This window comes from Ambystoma mexicanum, chromosome 3p (genome assembly GCF_040938575.1).
Source record: "Ambystoma mexicanum isolate Mex_15411 chromosome 3p, UKY_AmexF1_1, whole genome shotgun sequence".
NCBI classification, from domain to species: domain Eukaryota; kingdom Metazoa; phylum Chordata; class Amphibia; order Caudata; family Ambystomatidae; genus Ambystoma; species Ambystoma mexicanum.
The window spans coordinates 1,121,411,184-1,121,428,859 of record NC_090925.1 but is presented as its reverse complement, the minus strand read 5'-3'; the positions used below and the strand labels follow the sequence as shown (position 1 = coordinate 1,121,428,859).

Sequence of the window (17,676 nt, the reverse complement as noted above, 5' to 3'; positions counted from 1 at the left end):
GTTGTCAGAGAGAGTCTTTTTTTGTCTTTCAGTAGTCTTTAAACTCATTAACGTTCTCTCCTAGTTGTGAAATTATCCAGTTTTAAAGAACTGGGCACTTTATTTCACGTGTATAGCGCACACTAGCCCGGAGGCATACAAGTTGTACACTTATTAACTAAATAGCAACACCATATGATTTGCTAGAGTAGCTAGAATGCAACTGCAGAAGAACTGGTCTTGAAAGTAGCCTGTTGTCATCTTGCATTAGGAGCCAAGTCTCTTGTGATAGTACCTTCTATGCTTTCATGACAATCTCTTGAGCAACTCTTAATTCATGAATTAAACATTAGGAACCACACGTTCAGTCTTTCATTCACCCATCATGCAAGGGGACAATCTCAACAATAACCTCAAAACAATTCTCAGATCAATAGAGGATTGACTGGACTAGATCCAAATGAGACGATAGAGTCATAATAGAAAGTGAAGTAGAAAGTGAAGTAAACAAAATGCCCATAGGTCAAAAAGCACCAACAATAACAACCGTATCTAGGTACAGGATGGATAACTAGAGAGAAAGTGAAATCAGCAAAAGAGGAAATTCTGTAGGGATTTCTGAAAAGCCAGAAGGATGGGGAGCAGCTGGACATTATAAGGGCGAGCATACATTAAATGAGGTCCCATAACCGAGAAACACCTTTACCCAATGATTTTAAACTTTTTTTTTTGTTTAAAGTCAAGTAGGGAAGCAGAGAAGTAGTGAAGTGCTCGCTTGGGGAGAGGAGTATCTTGGAGCTTGGCGCCAGTCCATGCAGGCAACTATAAATTAGACAAAGGCTCTTCGGGGGAAATCTGTCTAATAGGAATTCTGCGCAGGAAAGCACAAGCTTTGGATAACGAATGCAAGTCTGGAATGCAAAGAAACAAAGCAATGGTATAATCCAGCTTGGAAGTAATTAAGACCCCAGTTACAGTGGCCATGTTGGCTTAGGTCAAAAAGGGCCAGAGCCATAGTTTAGAGACCTCGGGCCTTGGTTTATTGAGGCTTAAGTCTGCCTCACAATAGACCCTTACCATTTGCACTGATTTGGCGAAGCTCGAGTCAGGGATGCAAATTACTTGGAGGGCAGGGGCATTTGAATGGGCTAGTAAGGGTGTTCTTTTTACCCAGAAGGCTTTAGCTGAAGATGTTTATTCAGCATTCATCCTTGGATACTTGCAACGCAGCACAACAAAGGGTTAAGATTCTATGGAACAGATTTTCATAGAGATTATGGTTTAATAGGCATAGAAATATTCATGAAGGCTCAGATTTCTACGCAAAGTGAACAATGGTCTGATATATAAATTATAAAGAAGCACAGAAAGAGGAAGCACAGATAATCACTGCAGGGCACAGTGCACGAATTAAAGAAAAGATTACCCAAAGTGACTCTAATCCTATGAGGTAGATATAAACAAAACCACCTTAAGCCCTTCTCCAAAATACATGTGACCTGAGAGAGGAGATCAATTAAAGTGGCCCAGGTTATCGAATAGTGCCGACAAACATAGCATAACCTTCAGGGGAGGTGCCCTTCATCTGTCTTCGTAATAATGGGTAAACTGGGACAAGGCAGAGATTTTGGTGTTGGATGCCCCCCCCCCCCGCCAACTATTTCCATTCTTTGGACTCCTTTCTGGCCCTCTACACTTGGTGAATTTCCTATTCTAGTGAAGGTGGTAAGAAATGTAGGGGTAATTCTATCTTCTATTCTGTCCTTGGCTGCCCAGGTTGGCGCAATCTGCAATCTTCCATTTCAGGATATTACGCAAGACTACATTTTTTGCCTAGTCATTTAAGACCTCTGGTTGTGGCCTCACTAGTCCTTAGCAGATTGGACCTTTGCAACTCCCTGTTTTTGGCCCAGCCAGCTGGGCTTCTTCATCGCTTAAAGGTTTTACTGAATTTAGCTACTCAGGTGGCGACTAGCTCACCCTCTGGGATTAATAGCTCTCTGGTGCTGCAATCTGTACACTGGCTCCCGGTGCAGAGACAAGTGGAGTTTAAGGCCCTATGCCTGGTTCACCAGCCCTATCAACAAGGGGCACGCTATCTGTGCGATAGGTTTGCCTCCTACATTCCCAATCAGGCCCTCCGCTCTGGAGATTCTTGCCTAGTTGTAGTCCCAAGGTTTCACCTCGTAAGAGTATGAGGTCATGCTTTTTCGATCTCAGCTGCCAAGCTGTGGAATGGGCTGCCTCCTGCATTGAGGCACTCCTACAATCACTTGGAATTTAGACAGCTGCTGACATCTTTTCTTTTTTAAGCCAATTTGTAGCTAGCCTTCTGTGCATTTCCAGTGCCAAGATGCCTTTGGACTAATGTGCGCTTTATAAGTTCCACTAACATCTCTTTTCAAAGATCTTGGTAAGACATTGTTGGCCAGCTACAAGACGGACGGTTTGTTAAAATAACTTGATCACAAGTATATTTCTTCAGGATAAGTGTCTAAAAAATGCATAAGCGGAAAAAGCATTGGCAAGAGTAATGCATTTGGCCACCAGATGGGTAATGATATCAGGTCGAGGTGATAAAAGATGGACATGATATCAATGGACGAACAAGAGGGAGATAAAGAAGTGAGCACAGGCACAATAAAGCAGAAACCTGACTTCCCACAGAGGAGTGGTATCCAATGGATGAAAGTCTTCTAGGGCTTGCATGGTCAACAATATCTGAGTGAATATGAGTGATTTTAATAAGCAAAAATGTATGACTAGAATGAGAAGATTCAGGCAAGCACAGGAAAGAAAAGAATCCGAGTTTAAAGAGGTCCATAGATTGACGATTCGAAAAATATAGAAGCTTTCTGTTGGCATTAAAAAGTGTGCATTTATATTGCAATAGGGCCAAGGTACAACTTTCCAAAGAATCAGAGCTGGCACTTTTCAGGTAAGATTCTTTATTTTAGTGAGATTCCTTTATTAGAAGTGTGAGGAAGTAGTGATACTGGGCCAGGACATTATCTTTAACTTCACAGGGCAGACATGAACAGAATGCTTGCAGTAAACAACCAGAAAAACGCATGGGCAAGCATTAAACTATTCAGAACAAGATTTTACATGAGAGAAAGAGGAAGCAGGACTGAAACCATCATGCGATATATAGTAAAAAGTTTACTTTTACTATGTTCAAAGGAGATACTGCGATTAAGATGAGAGATCAAAGAAACGATGGTAAGTAGTAGCTTGGACAAGATCAAATAAAAGTCAGCCTAAGTAAGAGGAACAATGCTGTTCAAACAAACCTTTAAACCGCTACCTAAGAATAGGTCTAGCAGTCGCCCGTATACAGGAGTGAAAGTGGGGGGGATCGGGGCAGCTAGTTTAGGAGCTAGTTTAGGAGTCATCAGCCAACAGAGTCTGCACATACAGTGCCAGTGAAGGCACATAGACCTCCCAACCCAAGAAGTCCAAAGCCCCATCATATTCCATCCTAACCCTTTTGTTTCTGGTGAAATGTGCTCCGTGTTCCCCACCTACAGGTTGAATGCTACTTTACATAGAGCCGGGGTCTGCAACTGGTTTCTCTCGATGTCATGATTTCTCAACATTGACTATGCTGGCTATGGCCGATGGGAGTTGCAGTCCAAACACCTGAGGAACCAAGGACTGGCCTAGCTTCGTAGACACGTTATGTTGGAGGATTTAACTCCCAATGTAATTGTTTTAGGGCGTTAAAAAAGGTAATTCCCATCCCCAACTTTAGGATTTTCAGAGAGTGAATATTTATTTTAACTCTAAAACCAACTTCTTTTTTCCTCCTAGTAATGCATGCAGACTAAAAGGTGCATTTTTACCCTAAAGTTCCTCTACAATGATAATATCAGATCTTCTTCTAGTGGCGTTGATCTACTAGTAGCATTGATCAACACATCTGGGCAGTGTGGGTGGAAAATGGAGGCAAATAGGTTTCCAATTGTTTGTTCTCAACATTATTACTCCCTATTTTGGGAGCATTTGACTGTTTTTAGGGAGCAAAGGTGGGTGGCACGCTGCTTATCTGTTAGGTTGTCACATCTTACATATTTTAAAGATTTCGGATCACCCTGATAAAACGTGAAAGAAGCACAACTGCCCCCTAGCAGTATGATCATACTTACTTCCCGTTCACGTTCCTTCAACTCTGATTCAGTCTCTTTGACTTTGCTGACAAACATTTGTCGCATCTCCTCCTCTTTCTTGTGCAGATCACCGAGAAACTCTTTCCTTTTAGTCTCATAGGTTTCCTGAAGACTGAAGATACAAGAATAGTGAAATCATGTTCTATATGCATTCAAATTGTAATTGATACTAATTATAGTGAAATCGACCCTCACAAACCACGCCCAATCTTGACATAAGATTTTCAGTGCAATTAGTTCAAATCACCATTTTTGGTCTCGGAATGAGAAACAGGGCCAGGACCAATGTTAATGCAAAATTCTACTTTACAGTCACAAAGATGTGAGTGCAGACACACAAAAGTAGATCGGATTGCTCATGCTACGAAACATGCGCCTACGCATGCCTTTCATGAAAGACTGGGAAAAGGTTGAAACTTCAACTTCGATCTCAGGAAGCCGAATCCAAGAACTGATTTGCTAAAGTGCAAAATGTTAATTGAGATCATGCGGCCAAACTCAGCAAAGGCACACCTCTGAGTTTTTCTACTCCGGTCCATCAGAAATACACTTGGAAAAAAACGATATATTTTGATATAGTACTTCATGCTGGATTTCCCCCACTCAAGCATTGTAACAATAGTTATTATTACCCAATATAACAGTACTCAGTTTATCGGCTTTGGAAGGATGAAGAGCTGACTCTACACTGCCCGTATTCAAACTGGAGAAGTGCCGGCTGCCCATAGTCTGAGGCAACCACTTAACCAGTGTGTGTGTTTGGTGAGGATTGATGGTTTGCACTGGGCAAAGTGAGTATTAGTCTTATTTTTGGAGTTGAAAATCTCCAAAATCAAAACTTAGTCTGTATCTACATATTGGTTTATTAAGGTCATGTATTAGGCTTTCAATTGCAGCCTACACATGTTTCAACCCTAGGTCGTCCTCATGGCTGTCATTTAACAGAAACCTAAAATAAAAATAATTGCATCAAATGAAAATGAAAAATATAAAAATGTGTACCAATATGTACCATATAACCTACCACAAAATAAAGTTAATGGAAAAGAAATATTAGCAATTCAAGAAAGTCACAAGAATATAAGCCAAAAGAATGTCTAAAATGACATACATTACATACCAGTTGGGATTTTGGACAGCCGGGTTGGTGAAGGGAGCAAGGAGCATAAAACAGGGAACAGCAAATCGGACTGTTAACTTATCTTTAGTCTCACAGCTTTAGTCAATATTTTTTGCTAGATCTAATGGTTTGAGCAATCAAATGCAAATACAGTCCTTCATTCTTGGTTATTTCATGCATTCTATATCAGTGTGACGTTACCCCTATAAAACCATGATTAGCCATGCAGAAAGGCACCATCCCTTGAATTCAATTCTTACTAGACATTTAGTCTAAATAAGCGCTATCCCAAAGTGTGAATGAGGTGAAGTATTGAGTTGGGTGATTTAGTAGACATTGATCATAAAAGCTGTCTTGTCAATACATTGTTTGGTGCATTAATCCTATGATCAATAGTGTTGGTGGACACAGGTAGTCCTAAATTGATTTGTTCCATATTCCCTAATTTCCACCATGAGAGATATGTGCTATTACAAGTTTGCATAATAAACCGTCAAATTTGAAACATGCTGGCTTACCAAAGCTTTGTACGCTTCAGATATCTGAGCAACAAAGAGATTACATGAGTTCTTGATGTAAATTACATCCATGTATAATTGTATATCCGGTTCTTGCACTTGATATAAATAGCAGAGATGTAAATTAAGAAATAAGTCTGAGTGTATCATTGCTAAACATCTTCACACTCACCATTGATCATGTACGCAGTTCCGTAAACCATCTATGTGTAGATGAGAAAGGAGATAGCTGGTCCTCTGTTGCAGGTTTTGCTATATTTACCTAAAATATATTGGCTTCTTTTAATAATAGTTGCTAAAAATAAGTAATGGAGGAGTCCAAAAAATAATCCTAGATCACTGAATTCAAACATAAGTCGATGCCAGTGAGAAAGACCAATCCTCACTTGGCACCATAGGAAAACAGCATTTCACACGCGTCTAATTAACATTTACCTCAATAGGTAATGATTCTATATATTGGCGGATGCCTGGTGCCTCGTCAGTACTGCTCACACGTGGGCGGGATGCACTTGTCTATTGATATTACTCGCTTCTGATGTTGAGAGCATCAAAACCATGGCAATGGACGTGGGGTCCTGATTGCCTGTACTACGGTCCTTGCACTAAGAGTGTGGCTAAGCAAGTGCCTGTAGTACACTAAGTTAGAATAAGTATAATTATATCATAACTGCTGTACTTGCGCTCGAGTCTGGTGCCATTAAGCTGAAATCATTGAATATTAGTACCCAATTCATATAGCATTTAATTAGGGTATGGCATGCACCATTACATAGTAGATGGGTTGGTAAAAAGTAAGTATACAACTTATGCTTGGGATAGTGTGTTGCAAAAGCATCATGCAAGTCTCCTGGCAATTTATCACTGCAAACAATCTAAGGTAATGATGCAACGGGACGAATACGACAAAATCTGAATGCTTACGTAGAAACCAGGTTATATGAATGTCCAGGCTCGGGTGGATAGCACAGCGGCAACGTGCTCGCCTTGGAAGCAAGGCGACACAGAGCAACACAGGCTCGATCCCCGGGGCCATGCTTAGAAACCTCTGGGTATTAAGCACGTTGTAAATAACCCATTATATCATACCATTGCAATCTCCATCATTATACCAAGAGGTTACACAAAAGAAAATATTGCAGGATTATTAGATCTAACAGATTCACTAAGCATATGCAGCAATATCATTAAAACGCATGCATTTCATGGTCTGTGTTGAGGCCCACAAAGGTACACCGCAAATTACAAATGCACTAGATTACATGGGTCATAGTTTGAGGCCTCTCCCTCTTTTACCTTGTTTACCCCTCTTCAATCCAATGTACCGTAGGTCCTTTTTGTCTTGCATTTGATGAAACATTTGCCAATATATGGCCAATGGCAATTTAGGATAGAGACTAATCAGACTAGCCAAATGTTCCCCCGATTCTGACCTGGCGTATGGTGCTGCCTATATATAGTTTGCCACATACACAAATAATCGCAAATACAACGTAGGTTGTTCTTAGGAACTTAGGAACACCATGCTCAAGATGAAAGCAGCGAAAGACAAAACATCTAACAAAACAATTGATATCATTACACAATATTCTAAGGATGCACATGATCTTAACCAATTGGTGCATAGGCACTGGCACATACTATGCCTAGATCTGAAAGAACATATCACCCACAAACCAAGTTTTGTTTATATACGAGCACCAACGATCAAGAACCTACTGTGCCTATCCTTTCTTGATACCACAAGTGGCAGTGACTGGCTGAGGACTCGGTCAGGCTTCCACAAATGGGGTACATACAGCATGTGCCGATTTGCGCATGATGATGCAAGATATAAAAACTTTCAGATAGTTCTACAATTGTTATCAGAGATTGTATTAATTGCAGATCGTTGTTTTTGCGATTATTTATGTATGTGGCAAACTATATATAGGCAGCACCATACGCTAGGTCAGAATCAAATCAGGGAACATTTGGCTAGTCTGAATAGTCAAGATCCCAAATTGCCATTGGTCATACATTGGCAAGCGTTTCATCGAATGCAAGACAAAAAGGAACTACGGTACATTGTATTGATGAGGGCCAAACAAGGTAAAAGAGGGGGAGACCTCAAACTAAAACTATGACACATGGAATCTAAATGCATATGTAATTTGCGGTGTCCCTCTGTGGGCCTCAACACAGACCATGAAATGCATGTGTTTTTATGATATTGCATATGCTTAGTGAATCTGTTGGATCTAATAATCCTGCAATATTTTTGTATAATTTTGTGCTTTAATGATCGAGATTGTATAGAGATTCATATGACCTGGTTTCTACTTAACCATTTAGATTGGTCTTACTCGTCCCGTTGCATCATCAGCCTAGATTGTTTGCACTGATGAATTGTTATTGTTATTTTGCATTTGTATAGCGCCTTATATACCATTGGTATGGTCTGAAGGCGCTGGTAGGTTGAACGCCCTTGGGAACTGAAGTTCGGGTCAGTGGAAAGATTAGAGAGAGTCCAAAGGTGCGTGTGCGCACCGGTATGTGTGCAGCTGGTGCGGAATTCATGTGGTAGCTGCTTCTTAGCGGTAGGTGTGGTGGTTGAGAGATCAGGGATATGTGTTCGGTCTGGCTGGAATTATCCAAACCGAGTGTGGCGGCATTAGGCCTGAGGAGAAACGCCTGGCTGGGGGTGTGAGACCAGCCATGTTTACTTAGAGTGATGGGGGGTGAGCGGCAGATGTTGATATGAGAACAGTTATACCGAATGGTGTCATAGTATCTCTGTGTTCTAGTTGAATGGTGGTGTAAGGAGAGAGTAAGCGTGGGGTGTGATATGCAGTATGCTCTTTCAAAGATTCCTTGCATTCCAAAACAAAATATGCACGTCGCGCAATTCTGAGCGGTCAGGTCCGTTCTATGTGTTTTGGTTCACATCCGCTCTATGCACTATTCACCCATACACTCATTTGTTCCATGCGTTCGTCCACTCCACAACGTTTGTTCGTTCCATACACTCGTTCGCTCTCCACACGTTTGTTCGCTCTCCACACCCTCGGCCGCTCTCCACACCCTCGGCCGCTCTCCACACCCTCAGCCGCTCTCCCCACTCTCAGCCGCTCTCCCCACTCTCAGCCGCTCTCCCCACTCTCAGCCGCTCTCCCCACTCTCAGCCGCTCTCCCCACTCTCAGCCGCGCTCTCCACTCTCAGCCGCTCTGCACTCTCAGCCGCTCTGCACGGTCCTTCGCTCTGCACGGTCCTCTGCTCTGCACGGTCCTCTGCTCTGCACGGTCCTCTGCTCTGCACGGTCCTCTGTTCTGCATGATCTTCAGCTCTCCACGCTCCTCCCCTCTCTGCACTCAACCTCTCTCTACACTCATGTGCTCTCCACATTCATCTGTCTTCCACATTCATTTGCTCTTCATATTCGTCCGCTCTTTACTCTCAACCAACCTCCACACTCATCCGCGCTCCACATTCGTCGGCCAGCAGCGCTCCTCCTCCACGCTCATCTACACTCATCTATATTCATTCGGTCTCCTATTCAGCTCTCTCATCCTCCGCACTCATCCGCCCTCCTCATTCATCTGTTCTCCACACTCATCCGCCCTCCACACTCATCCGCTCCCCCCACTCAGTCGCTCCCCCCACTCAGTCGCTCTCATGCTTCTCTGCTCTCCACGCGCCTCCGCTAACTACGCTCCTTCACTCTGCACGTTCCTCCGCTCAGCACGCTCTTCTGTTCTCCACGTGCCTCCGCTCTCTGCACATAGCCGCTCTCCACACTCGACTGCTCTCTACACTCGACGGCTCTCCACACTCTTCCGTCCTCCACATTCATTTGCTCTTCAAATTCATCCGCTCTCCACACTCATCCGCCAATAGTATTCATCCTCTAACACTCATCCACAACTCATCTATACTTATCCACACTCATCCTTACTCATTCGCTCTCCCCACTCATCCGCTCACGTCCTCCACACTCATCCGCTCTCCACAGTCAACCGCTCTCCACGCTCATCGGGTCTCCACGCTCATCGGGTCTCCACGCTCATCGGGTCTCCACGCTCATCCGCTCTCTACACTCAACCGCTCTGTACATTCATGAGCTCTCCACATTCATCCGTCTTCCACATTCATTTGCTCTTCATATTCGTCCGCTCTTTACACCCAACCGTCCTACACACTCAACTGCCCTCCACACTCATCCGCCAACAGCATTCATCCTCCACACTCATCCACACTCATCTATACTCATCTATACTCATCTATACTCATCTATACTCATCTATACTCATCTATACTCATCTATACTCATCACAGTCATTCGTACTCCCCACTCGTCCAATCACGCCATCCACACTCTTCTGCTCTCCACGCTCGTCCGGTCTCCACGTTCATCCGCTCTCTGCACTTTCTACATTCCCAGTGATTTATTCCTATTGTCCACTTCACTGTTTCAGATCTACATTACTCGTTTTAGTTCCGTTTGTCATTGTAGGTTACAGTCTGGTTAGTTTAGCTGTACTTTATTTATTTTGTGGTTTGCTGGGTCGGTGTTATTGTGATGATTGATGTTGCTGGTTTGGAACCGGTTGGTTTTAGGGAAAGAGTCAGGTTTTTAGTAGTTTGCGGAATGCCGTTAAGTCCTTAGTTAGGCGGATGTGGGGAGGGAGCGAGTTCCATAGGGTTGGGGCCAGGGCTGAGAATGATGCTCCGCCTAACCTGACTGAGTGTCTTGGGAATTATTAGGAGGCCGGCTGAGCTTGATCTAAGGGTGCGAGTGGGGTGATAAGGTATTAACTTTTCTTGAAGATATTGCGGTCCAGTTTTATGTAGTACTCGATGGGTGAGGCATAAGGTTTCGAAGGCCACTCTACGGGCTACTGGAAGCCAGTGCAGTGTCTTGAGGGCTGGGGATACGTGGTCTCTTGGACCGAGCGCAAGTAGCACTTTGGCCGCCGCGTTTTGTGCTCTTTGGAGTTTATTCAGTTGGTAGGCATGAATTCTGAGGTATAGAGGGTTTCCGTAGTCCAGTCCTGATATGACGATTGATTGGACCGCGGAAACTGTTGGGAAATGAAAGATATGGAAAGATGCGCTTAAGGTTTTTGAGGTGGTAGTGGCAGGACTTTGAGACATTGTTGACTTGGCGCGAGAGTGTTAGGTCGGAGTCAAGGGTGCATCCAAGATTTTTCACTGTGTTGGAGGGTGTCGGTGAGTTGCCCATGGCGGGTGGCCAGGGTAGTGGGTGCGGTAGAAGATCAGAGTTGCCGCAAACCATGATTTCTGTTTTGGATGGGTTTAACAAGAGTTGGCTTTGGGTCATCCAGCGTTCTATGTTCAGGAGGCAGGATGCAATATCAGGTCGGGAGTTGGGTTTTGCGTTCAGGATTTTTAGAATTAGTTGAGTGTCGTCGGCGTAATTGTAACACAGGATGTTGTGTGAACGAATTATTGGTGGGAGGGTGATCAGGTAGAGATTGAACAGGAGGGCGGATAGACCTGCTCCTTGTGGGACTCCTGTGTCGACTGGTCAGGCTTGGGAGGTAAAGTCGGAGAGTGTCGTTATTTGGTGCCTGTCTTTGAGGAACGAAGCTATCCATTTAAGGGCGGTTCCATGTATCCCTATTGCCAGGATACTTACATGATGCTTTTCCAATGCACTATCTCAAGCATAAGTTGTATACTTTTTACCATGTATTGGTGCATGCCATACCCTAATTATATGCTATATGAATTAGGTACTAATATTCAATGTTTTCTGCTCAACAGCACCATACTTGCACGCGAGTACAGCAGTTATGATATAATGATACTTATTCTAACTTACTGAACTACAGGCACTTGCTTAGCCACACTCTTAGTGCAAGGACCATAGCACTGGCAATCAGGACCCCATGTCCGTTGCCATGGTGTTGACGCTCTTACCATTAGAAGCAAGTAATATCAATAGGCGAGTGCATGCCACCCGCGTGCGATAGCTACTGATGAGGCAACAGGCATTCACCGATATATAGAATAATTACCTACTGAGGTAAATGTTAATGAGACCTGTGTTAAATGCTGTTTTCCTATGGTGCCAAGTGAGGATTGGTCTTTCTCACTGGCATCGACTTATATTTGAATTAAGTAATCTAGGATTACTTCTTGGTTTCATGCATTACATATTTTTTTGCAACTATTAAAGATGCCTATTTATTTTAGGTAAAGACACCCGCAACAGATGACCAGCTATCTCCTTTCCCATCTACGCAGAGATGGTTTGCAGAACTGCGCACACAATCAATGTTGAGTAAGATGTTTAGCAATGATACACTCAGATTTATTTCTTAATTTATATCTCTACTATTTATATCAAGTGCAAGAACCTGATAAAATTATACATGAAGTAATTTAGATCAAGAATTCATGTAATCTCTGTTGCTCAGACCTCTGAAGCGTACAAAGCTTTGGTAAGCCAGCATATTTCATTTCTTTTTTTTAATGCAAACTTGTAATAGCACATATTTCTCATGGTGGAAATTCGGGAAGATGGAACAAATCACTTTGACTACCTGTGTCCACCAATACTATTGAGCAAAGGATTAATGCACCAAACAATGCATTGACAAGACATCTTATAGGTTCAATGTCTACCAAATCACCCAACTCAATACTTCACCTCATTCACAATTTGGGATAGCGCTCATTTAGCCTAAATGTCTAGTAAGAATTGAATTCCAGGGATGGTGACATTCTGCAAGTCTAATAATTGTTTTAGAGAGGTAACATCACACTGATATAGAATGCATGAAATAACCAAGAATGAAGGACTGTATTTGATTGGGATTACGCAAACCATTAGATCTAGCAAAAGATGACTAAAGCTGTGTGACTAAAGATAAGTTAACAGTCCGATTTGCAGTTCCGTGTTTTGTGCTCCTTGCTCCCTTTGCCAACCCGGCTGTCCAACATCCCAACTGGTATGTAATTTTTGACATTTTGTGGCTTACATTCTTGTGACTTTCTTGAATTGCTAATATTTCTTTCCCATTAACTTGATTTTGTGGTATAATATGCTACATATTGGTATATATCGTTTCATATTTTTCATTTTCATTTGATGCAATTAATTTTGTTTTAATTGGGTGTTAAATGACAGCCTTGAGGACAACCTAGGGTCGAAACAGATTTTCTACTTCAAAAATAAGACGAATACTCACGTTGCCCAGCGCAAACCACCAACTGTCACCAAACCAACTTCTTTCCAATTTTGGGGGCTTTGTGGACTGCTTCAGGGTTGTGTGTGATACTGCGGGCTTGACCTTATATGCCACCACAGCAATATTACAGGGCCAGTGCGCACCCACTAGCGTTGTTACACCAATCCAATCATACTCACTTAACCAGTGAGCTTTCCACCCCAAAAATGTAAATGTTTACCAACTGTACTTAATAAAAAGCAAAGCCACACAGCACACATTTAATGGCTGTCGCACTAAATTTATCTGAATGCATTCGACTGAAGATCAATAAATTACTTACACATCCACAGGATCACAGACAGGGCAATGGTGAAAGAAGCTGAATTAATTAGTCAAAAGATAGTCCAATTTTGCACAGCTATCTAGTTAGTTATCCTGCTATTGGAATATCAGTGAGTGTTTAATCAAACAGAAGATTATGACGGGAGCTCACTAGGAAGAAAATCTATCAACCATTTGATGAGGTTCTTGATAACAACCGCAACCATAAATGAGATATCCCAGGTTACCATGCAATTCTGCAGCTAGCTGGAAAGGACAACACAGCTTTTGCCCATTAAGGTAGTAAAACAACTACACTAACATTCTGGCAAAAGTGACTCAATGCCTGTGAGCAGGTCAACATTCCTAATTCATGTTAGAGTAGCAGTGTATATGGAAAGCTGCACAATGTACGTGCTGCAGTCTCTTTCTGTGGTAAATTTCTTTATTGCTTGACAGTGTGCATAAACTATTACTTGTTCAAAAAGAGCTGATAAATCAAACCATACAAAAACATGAATGATCAAAAATCATGTTAGTAGCCAGGTTGTGAGGACATAGTAAAACAAACATTGAAGAATTACAGATATTGCTATATACCCTCTTTAGTAAAGAAACTCGAAACAAACATTTTGACATGCGGTACAGGATTTTGTGCATGAGAAAAACCCGAGCCCTTCACTCCTAAACTGATCAATGTTACGAGGTATTCCCACATATTTAATTTAAATTGTCAAATGGAAAAAAATGTTCATCCCACTTACTGGACAAGGAAGACCAATTCCTGAAGAATTTTGAAGAAACTTGTATCTGTATAGGTCTGTATAGTAAGAGTAACAACTGAAGGGCTCCCGGCTAATGCTATGAGCATCAAGACACTTTACTATTGGTGCCCATCATTTAGACAATTGTAAGGGTTTAAAATGCATACTAACCACCGTTTTTGAAATCTAGGATCTCTCTTCATCAAGTGTGCAAATGATTGGCACTATGACATAAGTCAATCACCAAAAACCTTGATTGAAGGAAGTCCCCAGATTACACATATTCATTGTGAGATTCAAATACTATTTAAAACAAATAAAAGTGTTTGGATGGGCTACTTCCATAATCCGAATTCATGCTCATACTTCAACATGGGGAGACAATGTGGTACGGAGCTGCTCTCTTCTTTGCTCCTTTCCTCATCGGCTTCACTTCGGAAGAGCGATTTTCTCCAATTTGAAGGTATGGTTCTCCCCTTTGTTGAATGTTGAACTGTTAGGATGTTCCATCCTCGTAGTATTTACTTGCCACTGGGATTGTAGTGAATGCCATGATTTTGTTAGGCCTTCCTCTCCCCTCCTCCTGCCTGGCCCGATCCATTTATTTGTGCATCCGCGGCATGGGTTTAGGGACGTATATGTTCACTCACATTTTCCTATTCATTCAGGACTTCACACAATGACTTGGTTCGAGCATACAGTGTGCATGTTCTTCATTAATTAAAGTTGAGAACATCATTAATTTTGCTTGGTTGGAGCAACTGTGGGGCTGCTAGTTCAGGTCAAGGATCTTTTATTTAAATGTTTTTAGCTTCTATAGACATATGGGTTTACACTTTTTTCTTTCTTTCTTGTTGTTTTTTCCTGGTTGATATAAATTCAGTTGTGAATTGAACTAAGATGGAACGTATTGACCATCCATACAAAGGGAGGAAGAACTACATGAAGAAAGAACATATGGAATAACATCAAGACATCCATCATTGTCTGTCAAAAACTGTGTAGAAAAAATTGTATGCAAAGAAATTGTATGCGTTCTTTATAACTGATTACCAATTCGGTCCTGTCCTGAGGAAGACGACTGTCAAGTCTTCGCTCTCTTTTTAGGTAAAGAGATAGACGCCTTATCCAACTTTTATAGGTCATCGAAACTACCTGTTCTTAGGTACCAACGCAGCCCATGAGATTGTTGGGAACTGCACTAGGTACTGGGTGTTGACTATTTAGGTCGGATTGGCAACAAGTAGTGCATTTAATTTGGTTTTCATTGATGCACTTTTAGCTTGCTATATCATTGTAAATTTAATTTGCAATTGGGGACAACAATTTAATTTCACAGGAAATACTGATTGTCCTTATTCCTGTGATGTTGTGTCTCCTACCTTTTTCTTAATCCTTTTTCTATTTTCTTATATTATTTTCTTTTGGTTTTCCTTTTTCCTTTTTCTTGGCTGTATAAGTCTGTTGGAATTTATAATAATTTGTATTCCTTTGAGATTGGAATTTGGTTTGGTGCAATATGTTCGTGATTTATAATTGTACTATGCACTTTATGTTTACTAGATCTATATGCACTTTAACTGGATAGATCCAATATTGATTGTCCGATTTTATGCTGTTTTATCATGACTTCAGCATTAGGTTTAATGTTATTAGAGATATATATATATATATATATATAAGAAAGATTGACTGATTTTATATGATCCTTGGCCTGGCCTATCCCCTCATTGAGCTCCGACTGAGAGCAATGTATCCCGCTTGATGCTTCAGCGGTTGGATTCACGTGACCCCTTCCTCTCTCTTGTCAATGTTTCCGTTACTCCCCTGGGTCTACGTGGTTGGGGACGCCTATTCTTGTGTACGGAGCTGCCTCAACATTTCCATTCCTAGTTGGCAGATAAGGGTGAGGATGTCAGTTTAATTAGATATGGTAAAGTGGCAAATGGCTACAGATAAAACGGGGCCACCTCACAAAAGCATTTGATGTAAATGCCATTAAAGCTTCCACCTCCCAAAGGCTGTGTATATTCTGGTCATCCGCTGAGAATAGTCAATGCTGCAAGGAAGAAATATGATCCCTGCAGTAGCAAAAGGTTCAGAAAATTCTCCAATACCAAACATCTGAATATAGCTTCCAATGTGGACTATTCCTTGTAAAAACTGGAGTTATAAAAGGCATTTGCTAGACAAAGAACTTAAACAGGACAACAGCCTATTCCCGAGAACCAAGTCGCTCTTTCTGACGCAATTTGGTTTCTGAAGAGAGCCTTATACACTGGATCTAGTTCTCAACAAAGTAATGTGAGGGGCCAGTAATGCAAGGTAGAAAACCGATTGTAGATTTCTCAAAATATGCCATTTTATTAAAGAAATTATATAAAATACCTTGCTTGCCCTACTCTACAGAGGAATTCCCTGCCTAGCCTAAAAGCTAAGGGGACATTCTTTAACATGGGATAACTGTCCTTCCCACTAAACAAACATATACAGAAAATATGTAGCAACACACTTTAATAACAATTTTAACACAATATCTGAATGGCCTTATCCTGTCCTTGGTAGGTGCCTACCCCAGGTTTCAAAGTTAACTCAAAACGTTCAGAAAAAGAAAAGAAAGGTTTTGCACCAGCTCTTGATAGGCACAAGTCAAAGAAAATGGTCAAACAAAAATCCACTGGTAACAAATCTTTGTTCCTGGATAAAAGATATCCTTCAACTTCCAGAAAAGAAATAGCACCAGTGGTAATCCTGGTTATGGTCAATTGTCTCTTCTTCCAGTTAGTTTGCCACAGTTCAAAGGAAGGTATAATATTCCTGTCAACATAATACAGTTCTTAATCAACAGTTAGGACTTCATTATTTCCACTTTACATTGGTATATTTGTTATGATGTTTTCTTTGTGCTACTGCTTCCACTTCAACAACCACACTTCTACTGTTGGTACTATGAGAACATTCACCTTTGTCCCACAGTACGTTACTGGTTCAGACCACTTCAATGATACATCGCTGACAACTTATTATACTACCACAGTTTAAGTACTAGCCCAGCTCAGTTCTTTGGATTGTTAGGTGGCTTTTGGCAAGAGTCTTCAACCTCTCCAGGTAGGCAAGGCACTCTTCCTTTTAATTAATTTGTCAAAAGGGGAACCCTCTTTGCCTCTTCCGTCTATCTGCCACACCAACAACCTGGTGCTGCACACAAGACTTGTGTGTTTCTCTGGCTTCTGAAGTCTTTGACACCACAGGTTGTGTCTACTTCAGAATATTCTTCACAAGAAATTATTTCCCCTTCCCCAGCTTTACTCACATCTTTCTGCCAGTTATCAGCCCAAGTAATTACCCAGAAGCCTTGGTGCCACTCGCTCAGCTTCAGGTAATACTGGCACACTTGTATCTTAGGCCACTTAAGTGTTAACAATCTTCATAGTGCAGTTGGATGACTAACTCTTGTAAAGGTTGGTTTTAATATAAAAAGGGGGTGCCTCTTGGCTTGGCATTGCTTGTTCTTCGCTTTGTAAACGTGCAAAGAATGTCCCTTCTGGATAAAATATAAGATTCAGTCTTTTAGTTGAAAACACAATTAGGCACAAGCAACCTCTCTTTAAAGTAGATTTCAAGTT

At 41.6% G+C, this 17,676-nt stretch overlaps 1 protein-coding gene across 3 annotated transcripts in view; it reads right to left on the bottom strand.

The window, feature by feature from the left end:
* SEPTIN8 (septin 8) overlaps nucleotides 1–17,676 on the bottom strand; it is a 437,194-nt gene that overhangs the window by 80,858 nt on the left and 338,660 nt on the right. For all 3 annotated transcript variants that reach the window (XM_069652496.1, XM_069652497.1, XM_069652499.1), the window contains exon 8: nucleotides 4,128–4,260. In XM_069652496.1, coding sequence (XP_069508597.1) covers nucleotides 4,128–4,260 — 133 coding nt within the window. The remainder of the gene's footprint in view (nucleotides 1–4,127; nucleotides 4,261–17,676) is intronic.